Genomic DNA, 21,174 nt, shown 5'->3' on the forward strand with positions numbered 1-21,174 from the left:
AGAGCTGGGACTTAAGCCCATATCTGCATGACCCATGACAAAGGGCTCTCCCCCAGCCCACAAGGATGCTCCTCTCTCCAGCACTGGAGATGTTCTTCTCTGAGAAAGGGAGCAGAAGTGGCCATGGTCCCTCCACAGCAGCAGGTCTCTGTTCAGCTGGGGCTCTGGGGACAACACTTTGACTGATGGGTGATGCTAAGGCTCCCAGGCTGGGTAGAGACAGAGATGGACACACCTCCTTGTGTGTCATCAGCCTGGAAGACACAGTGAGGGATACAGAGCTGGGGGAAGCCCAGAAGATGAGGAGCATCTTCAGGCACTCAATAGTGATCCCCCTAGAAAAGACACATCCACTCCAGGAATCTCTGAATGGGACCTGATCTGGAAAAAGGGTCTTTGCAGATGTAATCAAGGATCTTGACATGAGGTCATTTTGGACAACCAGGTGGACCCCAATCCAGTGCCAAGCATCCTTATTTGAGACAAAAGAGGAGAGACAGATGGAAGGACAGGGGAAGATGAAAGCAGAGATTGGACGGATGCAGACACAAACCAGGGGATGCGTGGAGCCTCCAGAAGCTGGAAGAGGCCAGAGGGACCCTCCCTGAGCCTCCAGAGGGAGCAGAGCTTTGATCTCAGACTTCTGCCCTTCAGGGCTGAGAATCTGTGGTCATTTGTAAGGGCCACCCCAACAAACCAGTACAGATGGGAACCCAGTAGGAGAAGCAGTTTGGAAGGAAGATGTGGAACCCAATTTGGGCCCTGCTGAATCTGAGGGTTTGCAGGTCTTCATGGAAAGGACCATCCAGGACTGACTGAAAAACCCCCCAAGAGGCCCAGGAAGATGTACCAGCTGTGTACATGGAGCCAAGCTCTGCTGAACCCCCTCCCCCATCATCCCTGGAGCTTCACACTACTTTTATCCTCATGTTACAGGTGAGCAAACCCCTGTCCAGAGATGCTGAGCTGCTTTCTTGGTGTCACACAGCAAGTCGGAAACAACCCCTGCTACTAAAGGCAAACTGGGGGTGGCTAAAGGGCTTCTGAGTCCCAGAAAATTCCACAGCACTGGGGATGACTTAGGTCTTGGGAGCTTAATATGCTGATCTAATGAACTTAAAAAAAATGTTTTAAAGATGAAAACAGGGAATTCCCTGGAAGTCCAGTGGTTAAGACTCTGTGCTCTCACTGTGGAGGGCCTGGGTTCCATCCCTAGTCAGGGGACTAAGATTCCACAAGCAATGCAGTGTGACCAAGAAACACACAAAACAAACAAAACCCCACCAAGAAAACACAAACTAAACTCAAAACATAAATAAAAGGGAAAACAGTTATTTTCCTTTTTACTATTCATAGCTCTCACGTTCAGGCATAAGTCTGGGATTTTTGTCACTTCCCAGGGAGCTTGACAGGTCTAGGAACTGATCCCGATGGACACCGGTGGTGTCCCTGTCTGCACCCTGATCCCAGATACACCTGGCCTCTCGCTGACCTGCCTTTGAATTTGCCATTTCCTTGGTCCATACATCCTCACCCTCATCTTTACCTGGCTCATTTCTCCTCAACCTGCAGGTCCCAGCTAAGTCACTCTTCCTCCAGGAAATCTCCCCATCCCCGACTGATGCTGGGGCAGGAGGATTGGCGACAGGTAGCGTCCATGTCACTGATGTGTCCCCAGTGCTCAGCGTTGGGCCCAATACACAGTCCGTGCCCAGGAAGAATTTGGCCACTGTACATGGTCTCCATCATTGTCCAGCCCCACCTGGACTGCTCATTTCTCCTCCCTACTGGTCCCCGGCTCCGCCCGTCCCCACATTCTGTCCTCCCCAGAGAAGCCACGAGAGGGCGCCTGTGAGCTCCTGAGTCATGCCTCGCCCCTCCTCTGCCCACAGCCCTCCAGGGTTCCCACCTCCCTGGGGGAAAAGCCCAGGTCCTTCCACAAGGCCCTGCACAACTAAGTCCTTCCTCTCCCTGCCCTCCCCTCCTTCCTCTCTCCCCCTCACTCGCCCTGCTCCAGACACACAGGCCTCTTGACTGTTCCTCCACACACCAGGAATGGTCCTGCCCCAGGGTCTTTGCATGAGCTGTTCTGGGATGTATTCTCCCTCTGATCTCTGCACAGTTTACTCTCTTACTTACTTAAGGTCTTGGCTCAAATGTCACCTTCCCCAGTGAAACCTCCTTGGAGCACTCCGTTTCAAATGACAGTCCTCAAACATGCCCCCTCCCTATTCTATATTTTCCAGTGCCCTTAGAACCATCTCAAATGTCACTTTTTTTTTTCCTTGTTTCTCCCCTACTGAAATGTCACTCCAAGAGGATGGGGGCAGGGGGGAGGTTGTTTAGTTTTGGGTCCCTAGTACCTAAATAGTGTCAGGCACACAGTAGGTGCTCAGTAAATACTGACTGCAAAATGAACAATTTTGCTTCCAAGATGACCTGCTAATATCAAGACCACCTTGTGGGCAACGACTCCGTTTGTTTTCCTGCCTCCCCTCCCTCACCATGCCCAGCATGGGGTCAGTCGGTATTTCCCAAGTACCGATCATGCGCCAGGTGTGCTGGGAAAACAGAGGCAGGAAAGACAACCTGTTTCATTTCTCTCTGATCACCAACATCCCCTCCCCAGCTATAACCAACTGTGTGAACCCCTCATCTCAAACCCTTTTGAGCCCACCCCCTTACCACACACTGACACCCCTAATTCTAATTCTTTAAATTCAGCTCAAAACTGGTGACTAAAGATGGGATCTAACCCTGCCCAAAGCCTTCCTTCTGTGTGCTCTAGGGCCAGCCACTTAACCTCTCTGAGCCTCCACTTTCTCATCCATAAAATCACAACATCATCCATTCAGCACTATAGGCGACACTCCCTTCCGCCGTGGGGCCACCTCTCCATCACCCCTGCCCCTGGCAGCCCTCTCCACCTCCTCCTCCATCCTCTCATCCTGAAGCTGTCCCCCACTTAACTGGGAACTGAGGGGCTGATGGACCCCACCCCTCTACTCACTGTCCCTCCCTCCACTTATGAACTCATTGGCTCCTGTCCAGGAGGGCAAGACCTAGGACCCTGGGCTCATGCCTCATCAGGCACACTGTTCTAGCCTGACCTCCTATCTCCCTGGCTGCTGCTCCTTAGCCTCTGTTGCTGCCTCCTCCTCTGTCTCCACGTTACAAACAGGGCTTCTCAGGGTTCATCTGGACCTGTGACTTTCTGCCTGCACCCATGTCGACTCCTCCATGGATCTGGTTTAGTCATCACCGCTGCACCAGTGGTCACTCCATCAGGGCGCCCGCCCATCCATCCACCCATTCACCCGCCCATCCATCCACCCATTCACCCGCCCATCCATCCATCCATCTGTCCATCCTTATATCTCTCCATACATCCAACCATCCTTCTATCCATTCATTTATCATCCATTCATGTATCCATCCATCATTCACTCATGTACCCATTCATCCATCCACCCACACGTCAAGCTATCTCTCCATCCACCCATACATCCATGCATCCACCCATCCACCTGCTAAGTTTCAGGCACTCACTGTTCTGGGCACTGGAGACATAGCAGTGAACACAAAAGGCAAAAATACCTCATCTTAATAGGGCTTCTAGTCTACTGGGAGGAGAGAAACACAAATAAAATAAATACACTTTACAGTACATCAGAAGTTTTCATTTTCACAGAGGGGAAAAAAAAGGAAGCAGAAAAAAGGGATGTGGAGTGCTGGAGAGTGGCTGAGATTGTAAATCAGGTCCGCAGGGTGACTTCACTGAGAAGGTGTGGTTTACAGAGGATAAGGGAGGAAGTATGGTCCAGACAGTGGGCACAGCCTGTGCAAAGGCCCTGGGGCAGGACCACTCCTGGTGTACTGAAGGAACAGCAAGGAGCTTGTGTGTCTTGAGCAGAGTGAGAGAGGGAAAGAGAGGAAGGAGGGCAGAAGTTGTAAAGGGGGGGAGAGGTCATAAAGGGCCTTATGGGCTATGGGGAGGACTTGGGGTTTTACCCTCAGGCAGGTGTGAGCCCTGGAGGACTGTAAGCAGAGGAGGGGTGGGGCCTGACTCAGGTGCTCACAGGGACCTTCCGCTTGCTGGGAGAAGTTCAGACTGTGGTGGGTGAGGGTGGGAGCTAGGAGATCAGGGGAGAGGAGACTGGGCTAGTTCAGGGAGTGATGATGGGGTGGACAGAGGAGTGGGGAGACATGAGTGGGCTGGAGAGGTTTAGAAGGCAGAGCCATCAGGAGGGAGGGATAGGGGAGCAGAGGTGTGAGACAGGGAGAGTCAGAGTGACTCTATGGTCCTGTTCTGACACACCGACGGCTTATCTCCAAGACACCACGCTGACCACCAACTGCTCAGGCCAGAGTGTTAGTGTGATCCTAGGTCAGGATCCCCCTCGGCACTGCTGACATCCAGGCTGGGTCATCCTCCGTGTGTGGGGGGAGTTGCTGTCCTGGGCACTGTGGGGATGGAGCCGCACCCTTGGCCCCACCCAAAGCCAGGAGCCCCTCAGTCATGACCACCACAGATATCCCCAGACATTGCCCACTGTTCCCTGGGTAAGGATTGCCCTGGGTGAGGCCCACTTCACCAGATCCCTCCCTATTGGATCCCACCAGGAGATGGTTTGACTTTTTAAATCACTACACATCACCACTCTTAGGACTGCTCAGCGTTCTGTCCACTTTCTCACAGCGCATCACGCTCCTCTTGGTCACACAGTAGGTCTGGTTCACTCAAAGGTGGCACATAGCAGGGACTCAAAAAAAAAAAAATCAAAACCAGTTGAGAGAAGGGGTGGGTAAGTAGGTGAGTAAACAACCTTGCAGCCCTGCCTAACCACATGGGGTAGCTCTAGATGATGACAAACCCCTTCCAGCACAGACACTGCTGTGATGAACTTGTGTTTCCTTGGGAAGGTGCTCTCCCCTCTCTGAGCCTGAACTTCCCACATATATCATGTTGCTCTGGAGACCCCTAGCTGGGGCGGGAATGACACCTTAGGTCCCTCCTTCTAGCAGAGGGTCAGGGACAAGGATGTGATGAGCGCCCCCTTCTCACCTCTTGGATGTGGGGAACTCCACCCCCGAAGGCTGCTGGGGGAAGCGAGTGGACTGGTGAGGGAGCTCACACAACTACCCTCATGGCACCTCCAGGCAACTTGCCACCTTTCAGAAGCCCCTCAGAGGAGCTGAGCTCAACTGTGGCGGCAGAAATATCCAGCCACATTCTGGGACTCTTTGTGCCTTAGTTTCCCCACCTCAAAAACGGAGGACCCAGAGTTCACTTTCCCCAGATTCAGAGCTCCCTAAGGGACCCTGACCTACCCCTACCCACAGCCCTCCAGGGCTCCCACCAACCTACCTGTAAAAGCTCAAAGTCCCCTCCCTGCCCTTCCCTCCTCCCTCTCTCCTGCTGGCTCACTCTGCTCCAACTCCATTCTCCCAACGCTGCAAACTTATTCTGACCTCAGGACCTTTGCACATGCTGTGTCCACTTCCTGGAATGCCTTTCTCTTGGCTTTAGAACAACAGCTTTTTCATCTGCCATGCAGGGCTCATCCCAGATGTCACCTCCTGACATCTCTGGTCACCCGCAGTCAGTTGTCACCCTTCAACACACATCCCTGTTTACTTCCTCCTTAGCAACTTGCTCCTACCCAAGTCTTACCTGTTTGCTCATCTGGTGTCAATCCCTCTTCTCTCCCAGAGTGATTTGTGTCCTCCCAAACCAGGCACAATGCCTGGCACACCCCAGAGACTGGACAGACAGTTGTTAACTGTCTGGCTACCTGACCATTTATTAACACCAATGATGTGCAAGATGCTATTGACAGGGATTGCATTAACCCTGTCATTATTTGCATTCTACAAATTAATGGTAATTCTTACAACTACTCTGTAAGAGAACGCTCAATACTCCTCCTCTTTTACAAGTGAGGATGCTAAGACTCAGGAAAGATAAGGCAGTTTGTCCAAGATCACACAGAAATGAAAAGTAGAGTTAGGAATAGAAACAAAGCCTCTTGGGCTGCAAAGCTGATGGTCATTCCCATTCACCTGGTGGGGAGGAAGGTGGTAAATGTTGAGAAGGTATCCACCAATCCATCCACTCACACATCCATCCACCCATCGACCCTGCATTCCTCCATCCATTCACCCATCTTCCATGCATCCATTTCTCCATCCTCCCATCCATCCATCCACTCACCTAGTCCATTCCTCTATGCCTCTATTCCTCCATTCTCCATCATCTGTCTACCCAACCATCTTTCCATCTATCTGTCCATCCATTGATTCCTCCATCCATCCATCCCTCTATCCATCCACCCATTCAGCCACCTAGATATCTGTCAATCCATTCAGCCTTTCATCCACCTACCCACTCTTGCATCCAGCAATCCACTTATCCACCGCCAAGTCATCACCATCTATCCATTCATGCCTGCAGCCATCTACATATCATCTGTTGGCCAGGCCACCGCCCACCACACCCAAGCACCCCCTCACCCTCTCCCTCCCCTAGGCCTTTGTACATCCACATGCTCCACTTCAAAATGGTGAACAGGACATGGTCCCTATCCTCACAGAACTTACATGTCAGTGATGATCACCATGACCCCAGATCAACAGGACTACTGCCAGGTCAATGTCTTCCAAACTTAGCAGCCCCTCCCTCTGGCCCTGGTCACCTTCAATCCAAGGAGAACAAGGAACCCTGGATGGCTTTCACCTTGAGTCTACATCTCCACGATCACATCTCTTTCCCTGCTTCCCTTATTTATCTTCCAAGGTGGGTCAAGTCTCAGGCTGGGAGGTGTGACACCTAACTATATTGCTGTGTGACTTGAGTGTGGGTGTCGCCTGTCTCTGAGCCCCAATTCCTTGTCTATCCATGTGGGGGGCGGGGAACCTGGCTCTCTAAGAATCACTGTGACCTAAGCATGTGTCTGTTTATTTGTGTCCCTTTCATCCCACACTGTGAGCCTCACCCCAAGGGGAAGCTTCTGATGTATCTGCCCAGGTGTGTGAGAAGTGTGTATATTACAAATAAGGCTGGGAGGCTGGAAAGAGGCTGATGGTAGCAATGACAGTTAACAGGACATGAAGCTCTCTTTCCACACAGGTCTGAGATCTTCCTCTGCTCTAAATTCTTCCACGGCTCCCCAGTGTCCTCAGTAAAGATCCAAGCTCAGTGCAGCATAAGAGGCCCTTCAGGGCTGAGTCCCTGACTTCAAGGCTGACTCCCTGGCCTCAACTACCATGTGAAAGTGAAGTTGCTCAGTCGTGTTTGACTCTTTGCAACCCCGTGGACTGTAGCCCACCAGGCTCCTCCGTCCATGGGATTCTCCAGGCAAGAATACTGGAGTGGGTTGCCATTTCCTTCTCCAGGGGATCTTCCCTGACCCAGGGATCGAACCCAGGGATTGAACTCAGGTCTCCTGCATTGCAGGCAGATGCTTTAACCTCTGAGCCACCAGGGAAGCCCTTCAGCTACCATGCCTCACCTAATTCCTCCTTGACTCCAGCTGTGCTCCTTCACACCTCCAGGCCTTTGCAAACCCAGTTCCCTCTGCCCACATCCACGAGGACAGAGACATTCACCTGGCTGGCTCACTGCTGTGTTTCACATCCACCATAGGGCTCAGAACATAGAAAGCGCTTCTGTGAATAAATACATGAAATGCTTTCTCCACCTGGCAAGTTCCTATTCACCCTTCAAAGCCCCAGTTCTAATCCCCTTCCTCCACCCAGCTGGATTCCCCAGGCAGAGCCTTCAACTCCCTATCCAGTTCTCTCAACACTGCATCCCTTCCCTTTGAAACACCCTGACCATTCCAGCTGTAGGTGCCAATGTGTAGCTCTGCTCATTAGGGGGGTCTCAGATCTCTCTTGCCTGGTGCAAGGCCCCAGAAGGCTTTCAGGAAGTGTTGGCTAAATGAATGAGTGTGGTCCTACTGAGTGCTCCTAATGGCCAGGGTCTCATCAGCCAATATCAGGGTTTAAAGAGAGACCAAATATCATCAAAAGGGAACCATGGGGCTCCAGGGACCCTCTGCTGTTTCCCCACCAAGGCAAAACTCCATCCACTCCTAACCTGGAGGGTCTTTGCACATGCTCTGCCAGGATCACTTTTCCCCATCAACAGATCCTTCGGGCCACAGCCTAGTAGCATAACAAGCATAGGCTCTGCACCCAGCCCTGTGTTAAGAGCTTAAAACACTGTTCTGGCCCTCATCTCCCTTAACTCTCCTCAAGTTGGGAGTCCCCACTGGTCTCATGACTCTTACAGATGACAACACTGAGCCTTGAAAAGTTGAAGCAGCTGCCCAAGTTTCCACAGCCAAGAAGACGCAGAGAAATCAGACATCCTAACTGCTCTCCCTTTTCAACTGCCTCCTCCAGGAAGCCCTCCTGGTCGCCACACCTGCAGCAGCTGGGGCCTCCTCTGGATTGTCCCTGCGGATGTGCGTCGACCATCTCAGCCCTGACATCAATGCCTTGGAACTTCCGGTTCCTCATTGTGTGCCCTCCCCCCACCCCAAACACACACATCACCACCAAATGGGATCTGGGGGTGGGAGGAGTCTGGGAGAGGATTTTTCTCTATTTCGCCCGACACAGTATCCTGGGTCTGGAAGAAATAGTGGTTCTATTAGCAGGTGGCTTCACAGCCTGTTGACTCCATCATGCCCCCCAGGAATTCCTGTTTGCCTGGACTCTCAGACCCGCACACAACAGGCGCTCAACCAATGTACTCCGCCTAACGGAAGGCAGAAACGATGTGATGGTCACCCATAAGGCCCCCAGCGCCTCATAAAAGCCTGTTAACCCCCTGAGGATGGAGTGGTTGGGGAAACTGAGGCATGGAGGGAGGCGTGCCCAGCTCGAAGCCACACAGCCAGCCCTGATGGCTTGCCCCCCACCCCCTCCCTGCCCACCCGCCGCTGTCCCATCCCTCCGTCCCTCCCCACCGGGCAGCGCCTGCCGGCCGCCCAGCCCGCTGGCTCCCTGGGGCTGGCACGTCACACACGGAATTTCATGCCTGGAGCTCGGCGTGCTCCAGCCTCTCCCCCCACCCTCTGTCACCCCCAACCGCCAGCAGAGCAGCTGGTGCTCCCATGGAAACTGCAGGCCCCCACCAGCGCCCCCCCCCCCACCCGCACCGGCCCCCTTCACAACCTCCGCTTTAAGACAAATATTGTCATTAACATGCAAATGCATATACGATTACCATAAAGGAGGCCGCGCGGCGGCGGCGGACGAAGCGATCGCGGGCGCCTGCCCCGGGCAGGGCGGGTATTAATATTCAAGCCGATCGCGCGACAGAGGGCCCGAGCCACACCAGGCACCTGGGAGGAAGGGAGGGCACGTGCACCCAGCCCTCTCCGAGGGAGGGTCCCAGAGGAGGGCCGTCCCCCCAGCAGGTGGCTGGAGGGGGCGATGACGGGACCCTGAGCAGTGGGAGCCCCCCTAATTCCTGGCCTGAGCCCCTGGCTGGGCTGGGGGCACCAGGCAAGGCCTTTCTCTAGATGAGGCGCAAATCTGAGTGAGGGGGAAGCGGTCTCGGTCTCGCGGCCTCCCTGCCCCCCAGCTCTCTCCCCTCTCCCGCCCTCTCTCTGCCTCCCCCTGCGGGTGGGGGTGGGGGGAGGCTTCTCAGTCCCCCCTCCCCTGTCTCTGTGTGTCTCTCTCCTCTGCTCTTGCAAGCCTCTCCACCTCTGACTCTGTCTCCATCTATCTGAAAAACAACAGCCAGCACTCATGGGTCTGCCCTCTTCCAGAGAAACCTCCACTTCTTCCCTGCCTTTCTCTTGGTCCCAGCAGGGAGGCCCCCTGCACAGACCCTTAGGAATGGGGGAGCCCCCACCTCACCCCTGGCCGCGGCCAACGATGTCATAGCCCCGCCCCCTTCCCATGCCCTCCCCAAGACCACCCCTGGGGAAGGTGGGGGTCCTGCCTCGGCTTGTCACTCCATCCCACAGATATATTTCTGCTTCTTTGGCCTGGGTGGGAGACAGGTGTGTGACAGCTGGGTGAGGGGCAGCTATGGTCAGTCCTTGGGAGCCAGTATTTGCCCCTCCGGCCTAAGTTTCCCTTCCACATGAAATGCACAGATGCTTACAAGCCGGTGGGAGTCCCGATCCCATCAGCAGTGATCAACCAGGCCCCCCAGTGTGAAAATTAAGGGTGAGACAGTGATCGTGGGAATACTGGATGTCCATTCCCCTGCTGGCTGCAGGGGCCACGGGGCACAGTCGGTGTTCTCAGCTCCCCTGGTGCCCAGCCTCCAGGGGCCCCCAAGGCTCTCTGGGGATTTCTCTCCACAACCTGAGGTCCACACTCCCACCCCTGGGCTCTCAGCCAGCACCCTCAGTAGGCACCCTGCACCCTGCAGGTTCCCCAGAAACAAAACCAGATGAGTGTTAGCAGGAGGTGCCTGGACCTCCCCACCACACCACAACTCCCCACGCATCATTCCACTTCCCTTTGGCTGAGGCCCAGAGAGGGACAGCCACTTGCCAGAAGTCACACAGCTAAGCGCCCCCACAACAGGCCTCCGGCCCAGCTTCTGGCCCTTGAGACAACTCCCACCTTCAACACCCCCTCAACTCCTTCCCACAGATAAGGTCCTACCAGGCCCAGCACAGGTGGGACAAGGAGGAGCCTCCATTGGTGTCCTGAGGGTACTGGGCTGGGGAGAAGGCCCTCCACCCCATTACCCCCAGGCCCTCTATCTGGGGCTCCAACCTGCCTAGGGCTCCTGCAAAGTGGATGTCATGGACACCCAGCTTCTTAATTTTCACCCTCCAAGGAAAGACTGCAAATGGGAAACACACTGAGGCACCCCCAGTCCCAACATTCTCCAGCCAGGAAAAAAAAAAAACCCGCATTCATGAGACCCTGTTCTGTCGACAATAGGTAAACTAAGGCTCTCAGGTCAGTGAAAATCCAGCCAATCTCTCCCTTACCCTTCCATGCTGTGGGGGTGGTAGGGTTCTCCAGGAGAGATTTAAAAATGAGAAAAGAAGGGAGGACCACCGGGTGGCTCCATCTCCCCACGCCCCATCTGTCTCCGAGACCCAGAGCTCGCCAGCAGCCTTTCATTCAACGTTTGGGGGGGCACATGGACACCACCTCCATCAGAATCTTTCTAGAAATGAGCCCTTCGGACATACCGGGGGTACGGGTTGTGGAAAGACCCCTCACACAGCCGTGGACCCCTCAGCCTGACTCATGGGTGAGCACAAGCCCTTTGCCCTCCTAGGCCACAGGGAGCGGTTAGATTTTCCAGGCCCAGTTTTGTTTTGTTTTTTTTTTTTGGTGATGGTTGGATTTGAAAGAGATGGGGGATGGGAGGAGCTGCTTTCCTCCCCTTGGGTACCAGCTGGAGGGGCTACCTGAAGTGGCAGGCCTGGACTTCAACCCACCAGATCCTCCCAATGGCCTGTCCCAGCCTATCATTCATTGACTCATCCATTCGTTCATTATTCATTCATTCATTCATTCATTCAACAAACACGTATTCATGCTTACCATGCTTGCCACACAGAGAGGAAGACGGGGATGAATGCAGTCTGAAATAGGTCATGGGCCCTGATCCAACCCCAAGGCCCCTCCAGGGTCCCACCGAGGGTGTCAGCACAGTCTTCACCGTCCCCACCCCCCAGTCCCCATCCCCTGTCAGGAGAACTGCCAGGGCCACCCCAATTCAGACACTGTGCCATGATCTGAGCCCAGGGCTGGGGCCACAGTCCCCAGCACCCCCTCTCAGCATGCCAACAGAGAATCAGGTGGCAGGGAGGCAGGCAGGCCTTCCCACCCGACCTGCCTCCTCTGCTGGGCTCACAGGTCGCCCACACCTCCCCGTCCACCCCAGGATCTGGGCTCTGCCAGATGGACAGCCCAAGCTCATCGTGTTTGGCCTCAGCCCTCAACACACTGCTAACAGGCTTGGCCAGTTTTAACTCAAGCCAAAGGTGGAGGCGGCAGTCTGGGTGCGGAGGGGCCAGTGGGGGGCACAGAGAAATGGAGGGGGAATGCTGATCCAAACAGAGAGGGTGGGCATGGCGGGGAGGGCACACGGTAGCCTTTGAACCACCCAAGAGGCCGGCGCTCCCCCCTGACTGGCTTAGCTGCCTGCACCCCCACCCCCCACCCGCTTTCTTTGTAGTTACCGATTAGCCCGAGATCCTGAGCATCCGTGTCCCCCGCGGCCGGCTGGACCTGCCCCGCCGGCCTGGCTTTGTGAAAATGACCAAAGCAATGAAATCCAGTGGTGCAAACTTCCCCGACGGGGCCTGGGGAGGCCAAATGAATGGGGGGGGGGCACAGGGAGGGGTGGCAGTGTTCAGGCAGCTTCCCAGCAAAGGGGCAAGAAAGAGTGGGTGAGGGAGGGAGGAAGGGGTGGGGGTCTAGAGGGAATAAGAGGGAGAGGGAGAGAGGGAAGGATGCTGGGGGTGGGGGAGGATGGGAGGTAGGGGGAGATGAGAGAGGAGAGAAAAGGGAAGAGAAGAGAGAGAGAGGGAGAGGGAGAGAGAGACAGAGAGAGAGAGAATGCCGGAAGGTGGGGAGGGAGGGAGTGGAGGCGGAGGAGGGGAGGGGGCCAGCTCGGATCTGTCAGCTGCACCCCCAGAGGGGGGAGGAGGGGGTGGGTAGAACGGGGATGGGGGGGAAGAAATGATGCCGTGGCAGTGGCAAGCGGAGGGAGGAGATGAGGAGAGGTTGGTGGCGGGGAGAAGATGCCGGAAGGTGGGGTGGGGAGGCCGAGGGAGGAGAGGAGAGGGGAGGGGAGCGAGCCGGGCGCCCACCTTTGTGCATGCCCGTGTAGGGGTCTTTGAGCACCGTGAGCTCATAGATGCGGCCGAACTGCTCGAAGAGCGGCTTGAGATCCTTCTCGTCCAGGTTGCGCGGGATCTGGCCCACGAACAGCTTGATGGCGTCCAGGTCCTTCGTGCCGTCGGGCTGCCCCCCGGGGGGCTCGGGCCCGCTGCTGCCCACGGGCGAGGGCCGCGGCTGCAGGAGCTGCTGCTGCTGCCGGCGCGCCTCGCTCTCCGTCAGGCGGGCCATGGCGGGCGAAGGCGGGCGGCGGGCGCGGGACCGAGCCGGCGGCGGCGGCGGCGGCGGCGGGCGGCGGACGGACTCGCAGCTGGAGCGACGGACACCGCCTCCCGCCTCCCTCCCGCCCGGTCCCCGCGCCCTCCTCCCTCCTCCGCGCGCCCGCTCGCGCCAGCATCAGGACCACAAAAGGGCGGCTCCGCAGCGGCCCCTGGCGGCCAGAGCGCGCCTCGCCGCGGCGGCGCCCCCGCGCGCATCGTCTATCCCGAATCGCACTTGGAACATCCTGCATCCCAGACAACCGGCATCCTGCCTGGCCGCCCAGTCCGGGCCGGTAAACTGAGGCCAGCGGGCTCGTAACCCTTGCCTTCTGGGTGCGTGACGGCAAATCTTTAGGCAGGACCGACCGGGCTTCGAGGTGGCTCGAAGTCTTCCCATTGATAACACCAGAAAAACACAAAAAGTAGCACACAGTTCTATAGGGCGCTCACTTGGCTTTTACAGGACTGTCCATGGAATGTTTAAGCAGACAGAATAATAACATTAATAATAACAAAAATAACAGCAACAAGGAAGAGCATTTTTATAATACTGTGCTCAGCACTTTTAAGCTTGTAACTTACGGAACAGAAACAGCGATCTTTGTGTTCTATCCTCAGCAACACTTTTGGTCACACTTGCCACGGGCACATACTGTTCAAAATATTTAGAAAGAAATGATGTATTTGGGCCAAGTTCTCTATGGGCATCACGCCACCCCTGCTAAAACTCTCCATCAAAACCACAAGGAGGTTGTCACCTCACACTGGCCATCAAAGAGCCTACAAGTAATAAATGCTAGAGAGGGTGTGGAAAGAAGGGACCCCTCCTACACTGTTGGTGGGAATGTAAATTGGAGCAGTCACTATGGAGAACAGTATGGAGGTTCCTCAAGAAACTGAAAATAGATCTATCATATGATCCAGCAATCCCATTCTTGGGCATATATTTGGAGAAAACTTGAATTTGAAAAGATACACGCATTCCAAAGATACATAGCAGCACTATTTACAATAGCCAAGAAATGGAAGCAAGCTAGATGTCCATCAACAGATGAATGGATAAAGATGTGGTATGCATGTCTGTGTATACACACACACACACACACACACACCCCAGAATACTACTCAGCCATAAAAAAAGAATGAAATAATGACATTTGCAGCAACATGGATGGATGTAGAGATTATCATACTAAGTGAAGTAAGTCAGGCAGAGAAAGATAAATATCATATGATATCACTTAAATGTGGAATCAAAAACAAAATGAGGCAAATGAACTTATTTACAAAACAAATAGACTCACAGATATAGGAAACAAATTTATGGTTACCAAATGGGAAGGAGGGTATAAGTTAGGAGTTTGGGATTAGTAGATACAATAAATTATATTATCTATATTAGTAGATATTAGTATTATATTATTTATATTCGTAGCTATATATCTATATTATATCTATATAGATATATAATGTATTTATATATAATTAGTAGATATATAAAATAGATAACAAGAACCTACTCTATAGTACAGGGAACTATATATATTCAATATTTTGTAATAATTTATAATGGAAGAGAATGTGAAAAAGAATATATACATATACATATGTACACAGCCACCTTGCTGTACACCTGGAACTAACACAGCATTGTAAATCAACTACAATTCAGTTTTTTAAAATATCCAAAGATGTCTCCAAATTAAAGCCTGAGTCTTTCCTGCACCACCTCCCTGCCCTCCCCTCCACCTTCTCTCTCCCTTCCTCAGTCTGCTCCAGACACACGTACCACTTCACTGTTCCTCCAACACATGAGGTGTGGTGCTGCCTCAGGGCCTTTGCACAACTGTGCCTGGAATGCCCTTCACCCAAATGGTACATGGTCCGCTCCTTCAACCTCCCATCACTTTCTGTGTCTACCTGATCTAAGATCATTTAGCCACCATTACTTCATTTCTCAGGCTTCCTTTTTCTTCCATAGCATTTATACTCATGATAATTTAATTAATTCTAATATGTTATGTTCGGTTCAGTTCAGTCACTCACTCATGTCTGACTCTTTGTGACAACATGGACTGCAGCACGCCAGGCTTCCCTGTCCATCACCAACTCCTGGAGCTTGCTCAGACTCACGTCCATTGAGTTGGGGATGCCATCCAACCATCTCATCCTCTGTCATCCGCTTCTCCTCCTGCCTTCAATCTTTCCCAGCATCAGGGTCTTTTCAAATGAGTCAGTTCTTCATATCATTACATATTTATTGATTGATTGATAAGTCACTTTGCTCTCTCTCCAACACCAGGCTCTGTGCTAAGTGCTTGACTCAATCCACAGCACAATGCCTGGGATGAGTACAGACAAATAAACCAGATACTTTATTATTATTAGCCATGCTACAAGGCATGTGGGCTCTTAGTTTCCCAACCAGGGATAGCCCTCTGCAGAGTCTTAACCACTGGACCACCAGGGAAGCCCCTAAACCAGATACTTTAGACTGTGTTCAATGCAATGAAGGCAACAGAAGTGGAGAGATGGCTTTAGGAGGCAAATTCACGGAAGGCTTAGAGAGGATGGCCTTTAAGAAAGAAAAGGCAGGTGCAAAGGCCCTGAGGCAGGGTTGGAGGAACTGGGGTCAGAGGTTGTAAGATAAAAAGCACCACACAGCCACTAGGGGTCAGTCTACTGACCCTGACTTTATTTTAAATGTATTTCCTTTGTGTTTTTTTTTTGTTGTTGTTGTTGTTGTTTTGTTTTTTCTTAATACAGAAGCATTCTTTTCTCTCTCTCTCTCTTTTTTTAACAATTTATTTTTTGGTCACATAGCATGCGGGATCTTAGTCCCCTGATCCAGGATCAAACTCATGCCCCTGCAGTGGAAGCATGGAGTCTTAACCACTGGACCACCAGCGAAGTCCCTATTTCTTTTTCTTTATTTTGAAACAAAAAGGACCAGTCATAGTGCTGTGATGAGCCAAAGGAAAAATCAGTAATTCTGATTGTATTTAAAATGTTGACCTTTTTGTTCATCATGGATTTTTTTCAGCATTATTTTTAGTTTTTGAAAACTAGTGTATTAAAATATTCTCTATTTTTCTCTATCCTTAAAGTTTGCTCCTCAGGAAAGGTCACCCTCATAGCAAGCATTAGAGGTGGGTACTGTTACTATACCCACTTTACAGAGGAGGAAACTGAGGCCCAGAGAGGTCGAGTCACTTGGGCAAGGTCACTCACTGAGACTGCTGGGATATGAACCCACATGCTTCCCACAATCCCACAGCGTCTTCCTCACACTTTAGACAGTCAAGCTCCAGTTTCCTTATTTGCCAAGTTAGGACTAAAGAGGGGGGAAGCCCCTGGCATGGATTCAGTGATGCTAATAGGTGAGGCTCAGCATAAAACCGGGAGCACCTTTAGCATTCAATAAATGGCTGTAACCCTGCCTGATAACAGCAGCCACCCCAAGATAGGATTGAAGGAGGAGCAGAACCCGGGTCACGGATCCAGTGTCCTCCTAGAACATCCCACCCCTTGGCCCTGCACAGCCCCTGGTTCTTGGCTCAGCCCCAGGCTGAGCTGGTGGAGCTGGGCTGGAGACAGGCTCTGTCTCCATGGAGACAGGATGCTGAAGCCCTGTGGCCCTCTGATGTGCTGGGAGAGTCATTTAAAAGAATAAAAATAAAACCCCACCAGCTCTCTTGCGAGTCAAAGAGGCATTTTCCTCAGCCTCTTTCTCCCACTGGAGACAGAGTGGGGAAGAGCCCAGTCTAACTTGAGTCTGACCTCCACGACCTAAAATTCAGTAACCGTGTGTGTGATCAGTCGTGTCCAACTCTTAGTGACCCCCATGGACTGTAGCCCACCATGTTCCTCTGTCCATGGAATTCTCCAGGCAAGACTAGTGGAGTAGGTTGCCATTTCCTTCTCCAGGGGAATCTTCCTGATCCAGGGATCAAACCCTCATCTATTGCATCTCCCGCACTGGCAGAATTCTTTACCACTAGCCTCCCACCTCCTAAGCAATCTTCACCCCTGGCGTTTATTCCCTGACACACATCAGCCATATCAGGGAACAGGTCATGGCAGAGAAAACCAAGACTGTGTGCCTGAGGGCACCTGGGACACTTGAGGCTGACTTTGATTTTATCATCAGCAGAGGAAAGCTGGTCACATCAGCTTCGTGGCAGGAGGTCCTTGGTCTGGGCTGTGACTTAAAAGATAGTGAGGATGGGAACAGAGCCTGATGGGGAATCTGGGGCTGAGATACTTCCCAGCCGGTTGACTGGCTCTCAGGATCTTCTGTCAAAAATCTGCCCCAGGACCTTTGCACAGTCTCCCACAATAGAGTTTCTCAAAATAATTACACAGACTTAATTTATCTTAAAGGAAAACTCCCTACAATTGGGATCAGGTCATTCTCTGTGCAGGGGCGGGGGTGGGGTGTTGAGCAGCTTCCCTGCCCCACCCTCTTGGTGCCAAGAGCACCCCCCAGTTGTGACAGTTGTCCCTAGACGTGGCCCAGGGTCCAAGGTGAGAACTGCTGATGTGAACAGGTAAGGTGCTTACCTTGGCTTACCTCGGCAGAGGGGCCAGACTGGGATCAGGGGGGCAATGTCCAGGCTGCACCGCCCCTCAGGTGTGCAGACCACCTGGGCGGGCATTCTCTTGAAAACCACCCCCAGAACCACCCTCAACCCCTGGGTCTGATAAGGGGCATGGGACTCTATTTCAAACCAGTCTCCAAGTGAGGGGCAGCAAAGGTGTGAGGAGACATCCGTTGTGTCCCCGTCTTGACGTCCACAGGCAAGATTCTCATTCTCATAGGGCGTGGGTTCATTTTGCAGGGCGTGGGTGTGACGAGGACTGGGCCCATGAAGGGAAACGTCCCTTCTGGGGCCTGGTCTTGCAGTCCTTAGTTTGGGGGTTCCTCCGGTGGTGGTGGGAGGGTCAGCCAGTGGGACTGGGGGCCCAGCCTGGAGCACCAGTGCCGGTGGTCTCTGCACTGCCAGCCCAAGTGTCCTCCTGGGTGAAGGTCAGCTGTGCCCCGTCCCCTTGGACCCTGTGTCCTTCAGCCTCATCCCTTCAGGGATGTGTACACCTCCTCTGGCACATCACCAGAGATTGAAATGTCCCCATCCGACAGGGCTTAGGGGCTCAGGATGTGTCCCCCAGAAACACTGTACCGCAGTCCCCACCTGCCCCAGATGCCTCCTGCCTTCATGCACCTAAGGACACAAGGCACCTGGGGCTGTCCAGCACTCAGAGCCCCCAGCCCCACTGCCCTCCCTCTGCTGGGAGGGAACTGCCCATCCGCCTTCCTGCAGGGACCCCCGGATCCTCCCTGACCCTCGCCATTTGGCTTCAGGGATGGGAAAAGATTTTTCACTGAGCCAACACCTCGCTGCCCCCTCTCTCAGCAAACCGCACTCCCTGGACACAGCCAGGGGGAGGGGAATCTGAAAGAACTCCGTCACCCCCTGAGCAAATCTCTCCCCCGTGGGGAGGTGGGGGGAGGAAAGGAGGGGCTGGAGATAGGAGTGGGGACCCGGCCACGCACCCCTCAGTGGTCACGGTCCCATCCCCCATCCCTCCTCTGCTGTGGCCCCGCCCCTTTGACCCTAGGAGTGGACACCTGCCCCTCAGGGCTTCTTCCTGTGGGAGTCTGAGCCTGGGAACAAGAGGGCCTGGGTGTTGAACTAGAGAGTTTGTCAGAGGATCTTCCCCCTCCCCAAGTTAGAATGAGAAAGAGATGAATAAATGCTCTTTTCTGAACTGAGCTAGACTCACTGTGTTTCTGTAACTCGCCATCGAAACGGCATGAGAGTCTATATTGCAGGATTCCATTTCTGTGAAATGTTCAGAACAGGCAGAATCCACAGAGACATACAGTGGGTTTGTGGTTGCCAGGGGCTGGGATAGAGGCTGAGGGGGGTGACTGCTCACGAGAGCAGGGTTTCCCTTCGGGAGTGGGATAGGACGTTCTGGAATTAGATAGAGCTGACAGATACACAGCTCTGTGAATGGACTAAAACCCACTGAACTATACACATTGAAATGGCAAATGTTATGGTGTGTGAATGTATATCAATAAGACTTAAAAAAATAAAAATAAAAAAGGTGGGAGACTTCCCTGGTGGTCCAGGGGTTAAGATTCTGCATTCCCACTGTGGGGGCATGGGTTCAATCCCCAGCTGGGGAACTAGGACCCCACATGCTGCAGGACGCGGCCAAATAATAAAAATATATATATATTTAAAAGAGACTGCCAGCAGCGTCCTGTTGCCAAGGGACCTTAAGGCAAGATACTTCTCCTGCCCAGATACCCTTTTGTCCCCTGCAAACTGGACATAGAAGCAGGTATGTGATCCTGACCCGTGCCTTTAGGAGAGGAATGGCAGGAGGGTCCCCGCTGGGCACCAGGTCCCAGTGGTTTCAAGCAGGAACTGTCAGTGGTCGCTGACCATGGGACTAAAGGATCAACCCACAACTTGCTCATTAATCAATCACAAAGGGGGAACAGCGACTCTCTTGTGAGACACCCAGCAGACACATCGCCCTGAGCTCGGCAATGACACCCCCCACTTCATTCCTGGTTCCTGTACCAGCCCCCCCTACACCCCCGCTCCCCCTCTCCCTTAATTTTTTTCTGGACCTTCTATAGGTCAAATACTGATTAAAATTATCAATAACTCTTAGAACTGGGGCTGAAATGTCAAAAGAAGCCAAGGGTGTGTGTGTGTTAGTCACTCAGTCGTGTCCAGCTCTTTGCAGCCCCATGGACTGCAGCCCGCCAGGCTTCTCTATCCATGGAATTCTCCAAGCAAGACTACTGGAGTGGGTAGCCATTCCATTCTACAGGGGATCTTCCCGAACCAGGGATCGAACCCGGGTCTCCTACATTGCAGTCAGACTCTTTATTGTCTGAGCCACTCGGGAAGCTCCTGAACTGAGGCTGAAATGTCCAAAGAAGCCCACGACGTGTGTCCCTTGCAAAAGGACTGCACTGCCAGCCTGCTCTGGTAGCTGCCAAATGAGTCCCATGGTAAGAAAGGGGAGAAACCAGAGGGCAGACTTTGGGAGGCTGCGGACTTTTCCCAGAAAGAGCCGGAACGGTAAGCACTTGAGGGTTTGTGGCCCGTGCAGCGAGAAAACAGCTGAGGGTGATTCACAGCCAGGTGCGTCTGGTTGTGGCCGTGTGCCAACAAAGCTTTATTTACAAAGACAGGCAGTGGGCCATACACAGTCAAGGGCCACAGTTCTCTGGCATTTGGTTAAATACACTCCCTCCTGAGAGGCACCTATGAAGGCTTGTGACGGTATGAACATCAGCAGGGCGCCAGTAGATAAGCCGTTGTACCTTCTGAGTTCAGAATACTACACAGCAGGGGAAAAGAGCATGGAGTGTGAGAGATACCAAAGCAAGAGTTAATGCAAGAGGACAGTACAATGGGACCCACAGATGTGTAGGCCACACGCAAGCGAAGCTGAATATTGTGTATATATCCATAAACAAGACCCTTGCTCCTTGTAAGGAAAGCTATGACAAACCTAGACAGCGTATTAAAAAGCAGAGGCATCACTTTGCCAATAAAGGTCTATCTGGTCAAAGCTATGGTTTTTCCAGTAGTCATGTACAGGTGTGAGAGCTGGACCATAAAGAAGGCTGAATGCTGAAGAATTGATGCTTCGAACTGTGGTGCTAGAGAAGACTTTTGAGAGTTATTTGGACTGCAAGGAGATCAAACCAGCCAATCCAAAAGGAAATCAACCCTGAATATTCATTGGAAGGATTGATGCTGAAGCTCCAATAGTTTAGCCACCTGATACGAAGGGCCAACTCATTGGAAAAGCCTCTGATACTGGGAAAGGTTAAAGGCAGAAGGAGAAGGGGACAACAGAGGATGAGATGGTTTGATAGCATCATTGATTCAATTCAATGGACATGAATTTGAGGAAACTCTGGGAGATAGTGGAAGACAGAGGAGGCTGGTGTGCTGCAGTCCATGGGGTTGCAGACTTGGACGTGACTGAGCAACTGAACAACAACATAACCATAAACACACACAGACGTTTTTAA

At 52.9% G+C, this 21,174-nt stretch overlaps 1 protein-coding gene across 2 annotated transcripts in view; it reads right to left on the reverse strand.

Moving 5' to 3' along the window:
* CELF5 (CUGBP Elav-like family member 5) overlaps nt 1-13,151 on the reverse strand; it is a 47,648-nt gene extending 34,497 nt beyond the window's left edge. The window contains exon 1 of one of the 2 annotated variants that reach the window (XM_069592819.1): nt 12,813-13,151. In XM_069592819.1, coding sequence (XP_069448920.1) covers nt 12,813-13,071 — 259 coding nt within the window. In that variant the 5' untranslated portion in view covers nt 13,072-13,151. The remainder of the gene's footprint in view (nt 1-12,812) is intronic. The other variant, XM_069592821.1, reaches the window with a different exon arrangement.
* Between the last annotated feature and the right edge of the window lie 8,023 nt (nt 13,152-21,174).

The sequence above is a fragment of the Ovis canadensis genome, chromosome 5, assembly GCF_042477335.2.
Source record: "Ovis canadensis isolate MfBH-ARS-UI-01 breed Bighorn chromosome 5, ARS-UI_OviCan_v2, whole genome shotgun sequence".
Taxonomy (NCBI): Eukaryota; Metazoa; Chordata; class Mammalia; order Artiodactyla; family Bovidae; genus Ovis; species Ovis canadensis.